Source organism: Hypanus sabinus, chromosome 11 (assembly GCF_030144855.1).
Source record: "Hypanus sabinus isolate sHypSab1 chromosome 11, sHypSab1.hap1, whole genome shotgun sequence".
NCBI classification, from domain to species: domain Eukaryota; kingdom Metazoa; phylum Chordata; class Chondrichthyes; order Myliobatiformes; family Dasyatidae; genus Hypanus; species Hypanus sabinus.
In genome coordinates, this window is record NC_082716.1 from 87,963,136 (window position 1) to 87,977,031 (window position 13,896).

Here is a 13,896-nt window from a genome sequence, read left to right on the forward strand (position 1 = left end):
TGAATAATGTATTTTGTAAATCACCTATGACCCAAACAGGCATTTAACCTCTGTTGTATCACAACTTAATTCTGAGTCATTCTTAGCCTTATAAAATGCACCATATTTCTGATCCCAGATAAAACCTGGTTAGATGATAAAACTGTACCTCAAAGCAGAAGTCCTGCCCCAGGATACTACTGTGCAAAGGTTTAATAAAGACATCCTGCTCCATGCTTAATTCCAATGTCTCGATTGCACTGCTAGGGCTCAGCAGGGATTCATGCGAATGAGATTCTTTCAATTTTGGTAAAGCACGAGACCTGCAAAGAACAATAAATAATTCATGGCAAAATGCATCACATAGAACAAATAAAAACTTCAGTTTTACCAATCCTGTCCTATAAACAAACACAAGAGATTTAAGAGATAATGAAGAGTAGAACCATTAATGATTGTATTTGTCTGTTAGAAAATAATACAGTGGATTCCAGTTAACCGGGACACATCAGACCAGCACATTTTGGTCCAATTAAGTGGCTGCCCCAGTTAGCCAAAGTTTCAATGAATTAGTTAAAAATGCATAAAAAAGACAAACTACATTTAACTGAGCAACAAATTATGTATTTAAATGTAATACAGAACAAATTAGAACATTACCAATACTACTACTGTACTATAAAGCTGTGTATTATTAGTTTGAAATAGTTATCAAAGGAGAATAGGCTGTAAATGAACAAAATCAGCGCAAACACTTAGCAGATAATGGACTACCTTCATACAATGCTTCTGACAATTGCATCTTCCAAATCTTCAGTTTTATTCTAACATTCAAGATGATTGGTAGTACCTTCAAATTCTTCCTGACAGATAATTCCTAACTTGTTAACTTCACTCACAACCATTTCTAGCATCTCCTAGCATGAAGCTTGAAACTGCAGTGAGCTAAACATTTCTGAATTGTCTTACTGCTTATTTCTTGCCAACTATCAGTGACAAAAATCACCGCTTTTTGAACACAAACACACACTACTAATGATAGTTACAAACTATTTGCTTTAACCACAGTGTAGTGTCTAATGGCCATGTACATGCAGGCAACTGATACTAGTCAGGAACTGTTCAGCAAATTTGCTGTCCCAATTAAGCAGCATATTGTCCCAGATAAATGAAGGAAATCCCAATTATTTTCTCAATTAGTTTTTACACTTTAAGAGTTGTCCTAATTAAGCAGCTGCCCTGATTAAGCAATGACTTGAAAGGGGGCCTGTTTTGGTTTGATGCTGGTGACAAATGGTGTTCCACACAAGTCAGTACTGGGACCACTTTTCATGCTATATATCAATGATTTGGATGACAGAATTTTGGCCAAGTTTGTGGACTATACAAAGGTAGGTGGAAGGGTAGGGAGTGTTGAGGAAACAGGGAGTCTGCTGAAGGACTTAAACAAATTGGAAGAATGGGCAAAGAAATAGCAGATGGAATATAGTGAAGAGAAGTGTATGGTCATGTACTTTGGTAGAAGGAATAAAGGCATAGACTATTTTCTAAGCAGGGAGAAAATTCAAAAATCAGATGTGTATAGGGATGGGAGTCTTTGTGCAGGATTTTCTAAAGATTAACTTGCAAGGTTGAGTCATTAGTAAGGAAAGGAAATAAAATGTTTGCATTTATCTCGAGATGTAATACGAGGCTTTATAAGGCACTGGTCAGACCACATTTGGAGCATTGTGAGCAATCTTGGGACCCTTTCAAAGAAAAAATGTGCTGATACTGGAGAGGGTCCAGAGGAGATTCTCAACAATGACTCTTGATATGAAAAGGTTAATAAACGAGGAACATTTGACTGCTTTGGACCTGTAAAAAGCATGCTTAAAAGCTTGAGGGGAGATCTTATTGAAACCTATTGAATAATGAAAGGGTGAGACTGAATGGAGGGGGAGAGGATGCTTCCTATACTGGGTGAGTCATGGACCAGAGGACAGAACTTCAGAACAGAGGGATCTCAATTTAGAACAGAGATGAGAAGGAATTTCTTTAGCCAGATTGTGGTGAATCTATGGAATTCATTGCCACAGATGGCAGTGGAGGCCAAGCCATTGGATATATTTAAAGCAGAGGTCGGTAGATTCTAGGTTAGTCAGGGCATCAAAGGTTATGGGGAGAAGACAAAAGAATAGGGTTGTGAGGGATAATAAATCAGCCATGATGAATGGCAGTAAGACTCAACGGGCCAAGTGGCCTAATTAACTGAAATCCAGTGTACATGAATATAATGGTGGGAAGGGGTAAATTCACAGAAATATATCTTTCTTTATATAGAAACTAAGAAAAGTGGTACCTTGCAGCAAATGAGTGATTATACTGGACCAAGGTCCATTCTGTATCAGCATATCATTGCTGAAACCTTCAGGTATTGAAAAAAATTGCAAAATTACAATGCAATATCACTCAACAAGATTACACAGCAAAATGACAATGGGAAAAAATCAGGAGCTTATTTTCATTTTGTTCAAATTTGATTAGAATGCAATATTCTAATTTACTTTGCAGAGTAAATCCTTTTAGGAGTCAGAGAGTATTTGCCTTCTTAAAGCACCTGCCTCTTCACAGTGACACCACTATACCCTTGAAGTACCCTTCTGCAACAAATTTGCACACAGCCAAGAGTTAACAGAAAACATGAAGTTGTTAAGGAAAATATGAAGCTAATTCTCCATCAAGATATGAATGTCTCCGATCTCCTCTGCACAACTAACCAGCTGATCACCTGTTCACTGAAATATTAACCAGTTTCCCCAAATAAAGTACTATAAAGTACTTAATAGTAGTGGCTGACAAATAAAAAAACTTCACAAAATAGAATCACAGACTGCTTCGCTCCTATTTATTTTTTTCTCCCTTTTTTAAGTGGCACCAACCCAAACGTGACATCAGGAGCTCCGCAATGCCTCATTCCACTGGTAATACTATATGTCAGCTTTGACTAAAAATGTATGTAGTTATTCACATTAAGGGCAGGGCAGGGAAATCACAGCCAATACATTCAATATTTGCTGGAAAATGTACACAGTGTAATTTCAATTTAGACTGGCATCATTGGCAAAAACCAGGATTCATTCTTTTATCACTCAAATCCACACAAGATTAAACCTGGGGATGCTCCAAACTATTTTGGCTCAACAACACACAATCTGCTTTTTTCTTGAAGAGGAATATACTTGCATTTTACTGAGCGGATGGATGTGTCATTAGCTGTCACAACTATTTTCTCAGTACCTAAATAGAAAAATACATTCTCCCACAAAAAACTTACTCAATGGTTTATAACCTCAAGCAAGTAATGTAGAAGATATTTAAAACATAGCAACCTTGAACAATTAAAATTACTTGCTTAATATTTTAGTAATTAGAAAGACATTTAAAAAATCACCTTCTATATTTTGCTCTTCCTCTTTACAAGCCTGCAGGCACCATGCCATGCATGTCTATCAGACCAATGCTAATGAGCTAGATACTTTGAAGGAACTGCAAGAGCAAAAATCTGCTCTCTAGTTTTTTTCCAAATGAAAAGAGAAATACCTGGACCTTGCCTGGCAATTTCTAGTAAGATGAAGACCAGGAACTTACTAGCATTCACTGCAGGTAATATAGACTCCCTTGGTATAAATTTGAAAATAGAAATTTGTTCCCTGTATAGCTCCAAGGTTTGTTCTCTGCTTAACAGGAAAAACGTAGTTGTTTACCCTAACCCTCCTCACATTGCTGCTCCAGTGAAAGAGATGCAGAGTACAGATCTTCAAAAGCATACAAAGCTTGAAAAAGTAAGGTTCCATGAGTGCCAGGGCAGTGCTTCAATTTAGTTGGGAAACTGACAAGTCAGCACATATGCAAAACAAAAAATGAAACTGCAGCTTGCATGTAATGTCAAATACTGCAAAGCCATTAAACCATTCGATTCAAACAGTACATTAACAAACACTTCCGGGATGTGAAAAAGCACTGGACAACAAGCTTTGATTGAAAATGGCACATTTAAAGCATTCTCCATTTAAAGTCTGGAACAATTGTGTTTTTCCATGGATTCCAAAAATAAACTTGACTAGGAATGGATACTGCTGTTCTGCTTTTGTACTGTTTTCACTTTGAAAAACCATTCAGAGCTTAAGAATAAAGACAGCATGAATTTAAAAAAAACATCGCTCACTAAGTCCTTCCAGAAGAACAATGTATGTAAGGTGCACAATAATGGATATATCTTAATGTTCACTGCAGGCAGAGGGTGGGAGAGGTGACTTGATGACTTCCTTGCTCACTAGTAAACCTTCACTATAGTCCACAAACCAGCCTGCAAAAGGTAATTCTTTTATGTTCTCACACTGATGGGGGTTAATTCTCCATGTGCAGTCTCATAACCTTTATGCTTGCAATTTAAATTCTTTGAAAAAATTCTGGAACTTTATCTCTTCCCATAATTCAAAGAAACCTGAATGCAGAGGCAAAACAACCATACCAGTCACAGTTTTGTTTAAAAAGCAAATCTGCATCCATAAAGTGAAAAAGTACATTTATAAGCTTGTACAGTATTTGCTCGGAAAAATGTTCCACCGTTTCAGTGGAACAAGTTGACCAATTCAGAAATATGACCCAAGGCAAGGCATACCGTACACATTCTTATTCTGTAGCAAAAGGTAATATAAAATAATGCAGGGGGTTCTAAGAAACGAAGTGAAATCAGTTAATCTCCGACCCTAATGAATACCTCATCACAGAAGCGCTGACCCAAGTGTCATTTCAATGCACCACATTTAGGCTAGCTTTTGATATCTTGGGATTACTGTGCACAGATAAATTTAGCTAATAGTCACTTATAATTTGCCTTTATAGCAATAACACATTCTCATGTGCAAAAGAAATTTAGTGTGAGTCAGTGAGTAAATTTACAAAGACTCCAACATAACATGAATGCTTGCAACTGCAGTAACACCTATAATTACTTTTCTTCACAGGGAAATCATAGTTGTAAATCCATATCATCAACTCTTCATATAGGCCTGGAGAACACATTTTTGTAATCAGCTGGAGCTGGGCAAGGAGGTTCGAAGAAAAATAAAACAATAGCAATGATTAACTCATGCTATTCATCATTTTGTGGTAGGTTTCCACACTACAGCTGAAGACATGTTAACAAGTCAGTGGGCCACACACGTGCAGGCAATAAGAAACACACAAGATAGATAATGGGGCGCTGAAGAAAGCATCAAAAAATGTAATCTCCATGTCAAAACATCAATGGCATCAAACACACATCGTATTTTTCAAAATTCGGTTGTTAAGCCTGGAAAATACTCAAACAAACTGACATAATATTATACTTACATTAGACAGCAACGGAGCCACTTAACAGAACATCCCCAGATCATGATGATGGTGCTACTAGTTATGGGAAAAAGTGACTTCACCTTCCCCCTTCTCCCAAGACCAAAGGTAAAGCCAATTCTCACAATCTTCAAAACACACCTTGAGTATGATGGTTCTCCAGTATTTTCAAGACCTCAAGTGGCCTTAAAATCTTCAGAGGTTAATTCCATCAATGATAGTTTTGCTCCTGAAAACATTGTGCCTGTTAAAACAAGCATCTCCACATTGCAGGCTTACAGACTTTAAAAATTCCATGGGGAAAAAAAGTTTCAAAATAAAGCTTTTTCAGAAGACACTCTAATTTTAACAATTGAAGTATTCCATTACAGGCCAGTTATCAGGTCATCTCCAGTTATTACTCCTTCTCCCATAAAACAAAAAAAAAGCAGTCCTCATCATTTTAGTCAAAGCCGTGAAATATACTAATTTTTCTCCTGAAAGAGCAGAGCCAAGTATCCACCATGTTCTGATCACTTGAGGGCTGGGACATTCCCACCCCCCCCTTGGTTAAATTACTTGGCTGAATATGTGAATTATCTTCACTGGTCGGCAATCCTTGTGCAGAAGAAGGCAAGATTCTTCCAAGTTCTACCCATCACAGGCATTGAAACAGCCAGTCTTCAAATTTTCCTTTCAAGCACACAGCTAGTTCAGGTCAAAGCACTCTCATTGCCTCCTGGAATACAATGAGAGTCGAATGATTTTCTTCACTTCCAGGCACAAAAAGCAGTGATTCGTTCTTTGCATATTTCAGTACAAGGAAGCACACTGTTCAAAGGGCTGTTAGTGATTCTTAAACAAATCTAACAATTCATCACTGCCTCTGAAACAGCAAAACATGGGCCTGACGTATATTGTTTTGACCCACCTGGGGCAGTTGTTATGGCAATGCACCTATGAGAAGATTAGTGTCTGAAGCCAGCAGGGGCCATGAGCACCACAGTCACTTGAATCCTGCTTCTTTACTGCAGCACTCGCTTAATAGCACAACAAACACAGCAGAAGAAATCAATGTGACCCTCAAAATGAACAATAGTAATTTCACCTCGAGATGTACTGTCCATCACATGACATCTTCAGCCTCTCTGAGCACACTCCAGCTGAGCACTGAGCTCGAGTGCAGCAGCCCACTGCGTAAAATGCTCTCATACAGATGCTTTCATCTGGATTCAGGCCAAGTTAAACTGTAGTGACAGGGATTAAATATAGAATGATGGATGGTCAGAAGTACAATAAAAGATACCTACTACCCAAAACACAGCTTATTAATTGTACAAAGCCAGGATCGAGGGATAAAATGTACACCATCATAACTTATCCTTAAAACAACAAGAGAAAAAAAGATTTAAAAAATATTTTAAATTGGTTTACCTTCTAGTAATATGAAAGCTGATATTTTGCAAGTATGAATTTCTTGCATAGGTAGCCACACAGTTTTAATTAAATGCAACAAATCAGGAAACTGAATGATGAAAGCAAAAGTAAAATATCGACTGAACAAAATAAATGCTAATTAGAACCACACAGGATGGCAGAATAACGGCTGCATGAAGGTATCTGCAATCCCAGAAAGGAATATGCCTTTCAATAGATCTCAAATTTAGCAGGCACAATTGTATTATGCCAAACAAGATATATGGGATTGTGTGCCATTAAGTCTTTCACAGAGAGTAAGGTTATGAAAAAAAACACGGACAGTTAAGGAAAGGAAATGGGCACATTCATAAAAAAACATTGTTTGAAACAGATGAGCTACAACAGAATTAAGGTAACATATAATCTCACTTCACTGCCTAGCATCTACATTCAAATGAAGAGGTAAAACTGATGCACGCAGTTAAACTCTCATGTTACATGGGCCACAATGATACTCTAAATCATGTAAAATTACATTCTGTACATTGAACAGCAGAACTCCCATGGTATTTAACAAAGTGTTTGCCTTGGTTTGTGCTTGTCCGAGCACTTAGATCCTTTGAATAAGGATGAAAACCTCACAACGACTCATTTGTTTAATTAAATTGCCTTGGACAATTTAATTTTAAAAATGTCAAAGATTGCAAACTCCATGCAACCTTTATTGAAGAATATTAGTTGAACAGCTATTTCAATTTGAAGAAAATTTCTTGTTGTTATTCATTAGCAAACTAAAATTCAGCAATTTTGTATGAAGACAGGCCTCTAAAATTGAAAGTGACTACAATATGTATGAATACTTGTCATATTTTCATTAAGAATTTTTAAAAATGCAGATATTGGAAGTCTGAAATAAAAACAGAAAACGCCACAAACACTCAACAGGCAGTCAGCATCCATGGATCCATGATCCATCATCAGAACAAAGAAAACAAGTTGGTAGAAAAGATGGGGGAAGGGTAGGAAGGACAAAGGGAACATCTCCAATAAGATCTGACCAGAGGATTTAATATGGCAGTTAAAACCAGACTGAACTTCTTTGTCCATGTAATGTGCTGCTAATGGTAAGGTTCTGGGACACCCCCAGTAGACCAGACTCTACTAAAGGAGAACTACACAAACATGATGACAGCAAGAAATGACCGGTACTGATAAGAGACAGAAAAAAAGGGTTACTTAATTTTGATTCTGTACTTTAAAGGCTACTTTCTGATGAAGAGTCCCAGATCTGAAATATTAAAGCAATTCCCTCTCCACAGATGCTGGCTGATCTGCTTTGTCTTTCCATCATTTGGTTTATACAGAACCTTGAAAAAGTATTCTGCCCCAACAACTACTTTCATATTTTACAGTCTCATTTTCTAAAATTTAAAATATATTGAAGGAGAATTGTGAGCGAATCTACAAAACATCATGTCATGTGAGGCCGAAAAAGTATATATCTCATTTATAATTACTATGCGAACTTTCCTCAGGTGCAATCTATAGTATTGCCGTACCAAATCACCAAATGTATTGATGTAAAAAATTTCAATGAATTCATAAGAATAAATACTCCTCTCTTTGAAAGGTCCAATAGTATGGTAGATTTTCAACAGATCAAATCAAATGAAGAAAAAAGAGCATTCAAGACAAGTCAGGGATTGATAATAGAGATATGGGGGAAGGGTACAAGACCATCTCAAAGATAATGAACATCCCTTGGAGCTCAGTGCAGTCCATTGTGAAAAAGTAGAAGCATGAAACTACAGCTACACTGCCTAGGTCAGACCACCCCTCTAAACTTAATTGCCAGAGAAGAATGACACTTGAAAGGAAGGGTACTGTGATGCCTATGGCTGCAACTGGAGATGAATTTCATGGTTTCACTATCTCTAAAGCCTTGTACAAAAAGGGTTTTTATGGAATAATGGCAAAGAAGAAGCCCTGGCTAAAACAAAAAGCACATTCTTGCCTGTAAGGGTTTGAAAAACATCACTTCGAAGAGACTGTAAATATGTGGAAGAAAGTTTTGTGGTCGGATGAGACTAAAGTGGAAATTTTTGGCCTCAACACTACACAGATGTGTGGCTTTAATCTAATAATATGCCAAAACCCAGTTAACATCATCCCTACTGTAAAGTATGGTGGAGGTAGCGTCATGCAATGGGATTGCTTTTCAGCAGCAGGGACTAGAAATCTCATCAGGATTGATGGGAAGAGGTATACAGAGAGATCCTTGATAAAAGCATGCTAGCTTCTGCCAAGAAGCTTAAACTGGGAAGGAAGTTCATCTTTCAGCAGAACAATGACCCAAAGCATAGTGCCAGAGCAACCATGGAGTGGCTTCAAATGAGAAAATCGATGTCCTTGAGTGGCTTCCTGACCTTAACCCAATTGAATATCTCTGGCAAGAGCTTCAGATTATTGTCCATTGCCGCTCCTGAGCTAAACTATTTCAAGGAGGAGTGGCAAATCTTGTTCCATCATGTTGTGCAAAGTTAATTAAGACCTATCAAAAAAGACTACTGGCTGCAATAGCTGCAAAAGGTGGTTCAACTAAGTACTGAGCAAAGGGAGGTGGGGGGGGGGGGGGTTGAATCTATTTGAACTGCTGACATTTAAGTTTTTGAATTTTTTTTGTTTTTCATGCTTTACAATTTTTCTTGTTTTTGGGCTCCGATGTGAAGAAAGGGCCATGTAATTACACAAATAAAAAAATCTCAGTTAAACTGTTCAAAATTCTTAGTTGTAATACTCATTTATGTGAACAAAGGGTTGAGGGCTGAATACTTTTACAAGGCACTGTATTCTTGATTTGCAAATACCTTTAGCTACCATTCAGTCATCCCCGAAGACTTGAGCACAACTCTGGTATTTCAGCGATTGGATGCCTCAATCAAAGTGGTCATTGTGACACCCATTCTGTCCATCCATTTCAAGCTACTGGAATACTAGGCCTTGATAGTTAGAACCTTTGCTTGAGCTGGGATATCATTACAGTTCAAAGTGTTTATGATAATTTACTGACTACGATCAGTCTGCCCTTAAAACCCTTCCAACTGCAATTTATGGAAGTAAGAACAGCCAAACTGTTTCAATCCTTTTCAAATGCATAAGGTTTCAAGAAGAAGCTACGTTACTGTACTTTAATTTTAAGGGCAGACTACTCGCTAATTTACAGAGCAAGTGAAAGACGGGTATTTCTGCTTTAACACAACTGTTATATTCTTACAAACCTCATAAACCTTATCATAGAAGAAGAGGCTACAGTTGCCTACAAAGCACAGATTTAAACATGTTTCCTGTATGTGATCACACCATAACTAATACAACCTGTGTAATGCAAATAATGTTCCTAAACCACTAATCTTGTTATAACCAATTTTCATTATGGTAATATGCATTGTAGCAAACTTAGCTGCAGTCATTATTGCTCTATTTAATATAGCTGTGTCTCTGAGCAGGAAAAAGATCTGATTATAATGCCTTAAAGCATCAACATAATATTTGCAAAGGTGGGTAACGGCATTAAGCAAGAATGATGAATTAAATGATTTTATGAAATAGCACAAGATTTAAACCTAGCAATGTTAAATGGATTCGCATTTCAAAATGTGTTTGATGTGGAGGAGTTTCAGGTGGTGGTGTTTTTATACATCTGCTGTTCCTCAGACTGAAATAGGTTTCAGATTTGGGCACTGTTGTCAAAGGAACCTTTGTGAATTGCTGCAGTATGGCTTGTAACTTGTGCACTCTGTAGACATAATAACCTAGCAGCAATGGGAATGAATGTTCAAATAGTTAGCCAATCATGCAGACTGCTCTCCTAATTTTTGTTGAGCCTTGGATGTAGCTGTACTTAAGAAAAAGTGTTCAATTACATAAGTGTTTAATTTGGGGAATCCAGAGGCAAGTCATTTACCATCAATTGTATCATCATCTGACTTGCTTATTACTGTAGCAATTACGTGGCAAGCATATTTAAGCTACTGTCAACAATGACCATCAGGATGTTGACAATGAAGCTTTGCCTAGTGAAGCTCAAAGGATCTTGTCAAAGTTGATTATTGCCCAGCACTTTGTTAACACCAAAATTGATATTTATTAGCAGACAGGTGAAGCTCTGATGTACTGTATGTAAATAGGGACTGCTCTGTAATGGAAACGAATTGCAAAATGTGAATGCGCCCTACTTCAGACAAGCCAACAGAGATGGCTGAACAAAGGACAATGAACTGAAGAACTCCTGCAGCAAAATCCTGTGGCCACATTGAATGACCTGCAACAACCACAATCTTTGGTTCTTGGTATGAATCCATTTATTGTAAAGAATTTTCCCTCAATTCTCATTAACTTATTTTTAACGAGAGCTGCCTTGCCTTTAACGAAACAGCCTTCCACTTGTTTACTGATGACTGAGAAAAGACTGTAATTGATATTTCCGACACCTCCCTCCCCTTCCTTGATCTCTTTGTCTCTATCTCTGGAGACAGCTTATCTACTGATGTCTACTATGAGCCTACAGACTCTCACAGCTACCTGGACTATTTCTCTTGCCACCCTGTTACTTGTAAAAATGCCATCCCCTTCTCTCAATTAATCCGTCTCTGCCGCTTCTGCTCTCAGAATGAGGCTTTTCATTCCAGGACAAAGGAGATGTCTTCCTTTTTTAAAGAAAGGGGCTTCCCTTCTTCCACCATCAACTCTGCTCTCAAATGCATCTCTCCTATTTCACGCACATCTGCTCTCACCCAATCCTCCCATCACCCCACTAGCAATAGGGTTCCTCTTGTCCTCACCTATCACCCCACCAGCCTCCATGTCCAACATATAATTCTCCATAACTTCTGCCAACTCCAATGGGATCTCACCACCAAGCACATCTTTCCCTCCCCCCCACTTTCTGCAGGGATCACTCCCTATGTGACTTCTTCATCCATTCATCCCCCTCCATCCCTTCCCACTGATCTCCCTCCTGGAACTTATCCTTGTAAACGGAACAAGTGCTACACCTGCCCTTACACTTCCTCCCTCAGCACTATTCAGGGCCCCAGACAGTTCTTCCAGGTGAGGTGACACTTCACCTGTGAGTCTGCTATGTCCGGTGCTCCTGGTGTGGCCTTTTATATATCGATGAGACCCGATGCAGATTGGGAGACTGTTTCACGGAACACCTACGCTCTGTCCACCAGAGGAAGCAGGATATCCTAGTGGCCACACATTTTAATTCCATGTCCCATTCCCATTCTGATATGTCTATCCATGGCCTCCTCTACTGTCGAGATGAAGCCACACTCGGGTTGGAGGAACAACACCTTAATATTCCGTCTGGGTAGCCTCCAACCTGAAGGCATGAACATTGATATCTCTTACTTCTGTTAATGCCCCTCCTCCCTTTTTTACCCCATCCCTAATTTTTAATTAAAATTTTTTTTCTCTCTTTCCCTCTCACAATAATTCTTTGCCTGTTCTCCATCTTCCTCTGATGCTCCCCTCCCCTTTTCTTCTGTCCTATGATATTCCCCCTTCTCCAGCCTTGTATCCCTTTTGCCAATCAACTTCCCAGCTCTTAGATCCATCCCTGCAGTTCCCACTTTCTAACCTCTTACTATCTCTCTTTTCCATTAGTGCCAAAGAAAGGTCTCAACCTTTAACATCGACTATATTTCTTCCTATAGATGCTGCCTGGCCTGCTGCATTCCACCAGCATTTTGTGTGTCTTGCTATAATTGATATGATTGGATTCATCTGCATAGCTTGATCCTGACCTCCAGCAGCTCCTGTATAAATTAGCATGTTAGTGTGGAATTTTGTGAAGGATTTTTCCAAGTGCTCATATTTCCTCCCAAATTCCAAAGATATGCTGGTAAATTAATTGACAAATGTAGTTGCCAGTGGTTTGCGTGAGTAGCAGGAGAAATGATGAGCACCTGAGAGATAAAAGGTAAAAGGTATGTGAGGCAAAGGCACTGGTGGGAAAGGTCTAGGAAAAGTGAATTTTCTGCTTCTTGTGGGCAGTTTGTACCTGGACAAAATTGCAAGTTGTAGCTGGCTTTGAAACACAAGTCTTCAGCCACGGTACTGTCATGTAAAATACAGAAGGAAACATCTAACCGGAAAGAGTCAAAGACAGTGGAGGTAGACAAACCAAATGTCTTTGTTCTTAACATGAGGTTGAAGGAATAGAGGTCTCCATTCCATGAAACTGCTCTGCAATCCCCATTTTGTGAACTGGTTATACACAAGAACAGCTATATCAAAGCACTTAAAATTGGATACAATAAAGCTCTCGATAACCTGCTGAACTAAAGATTATCTCCAAATAAAAAGTTACTTGTGAGATTTGTTTTGGTAAGATGGAACTTACAGGTTTATGAATAGATTTATCAATAGGGTAGTTTATATCTGACCTGAGTAACTTGAGCCTAGAACTGGCTGATCTTCTCTGATTCAGAACAAAGATATATCTACTACAAGTTGATACTTATGAGAGGGACAAAAATGATGCTGCCTTGGACTAATGAAAAGCTGACACATGTTAGCAAGGCAGGTCACAGCCTATAAGACCAAAACACAGCATACTGAACTGATAGCGAAAATGAATAAGAATGAGGGGCATCAAATCCAACTCCAGAGGCTAACTATTGCAAGGAAGACCCTAATGCCAGGGGCTGGGATTTGAAGGATCAATTGTTTGGCCAATGGGAGTTCCCCTATTTCAGTGTTATAAATTGGAGAAGTGGTCTGTGAGTATTGGTACACAGCGAACAGTAGGATCCATAACTTAAGTTGTTAGCTGGGATCAACATATTTGTGTAAAGACAATAAAATACAATCTTTGCATTAATTAAAAGTTGTGTAGTGAATTGACTAACTTAGATCAGTTCATGATAGGTCATGTAACTATGCACTGAATTAAGGTGAATCAAATTGGAGGAAACCAAATTAAATCTTTGAAAAAGACACTTCTTTTGGTGGATAATCTATAATTGTTTCTGGCTGAAGGCAACTGGAAATGCCTCCAGTATTGTCTTTTGTACCGACACATGGGTCCCTTACTCATGTATATATGGTAGACCTTAATATGCATTGTTGACT

General features: G+C 38.4%; 1 protein-coding gene across 7 annotated transcripts in view; it reads right to left on the minus strand.

Moving 5' to 3' along the window:
• rasal2 (RAS protein activator like 2) overlaps positions 1-13,896 on the minus strand; it is a 448,324-nt gene that overhangs the window by 92,256 nt on the left and 342,172 nt on the right. For all 7 annotated transcript variants that reach the window (XM_059984861.1, XM_059984864.1, XM_059984862.1 and 4 more), the window contains one exon: positions 149-302. In XM_059984861.1, the coding sequence (XP_059840844.1) occupies positions 149-302 (154 nt within the window). The remainder of the gene's footprint in view (positions 1-148; positions 303-13,896) is intronic.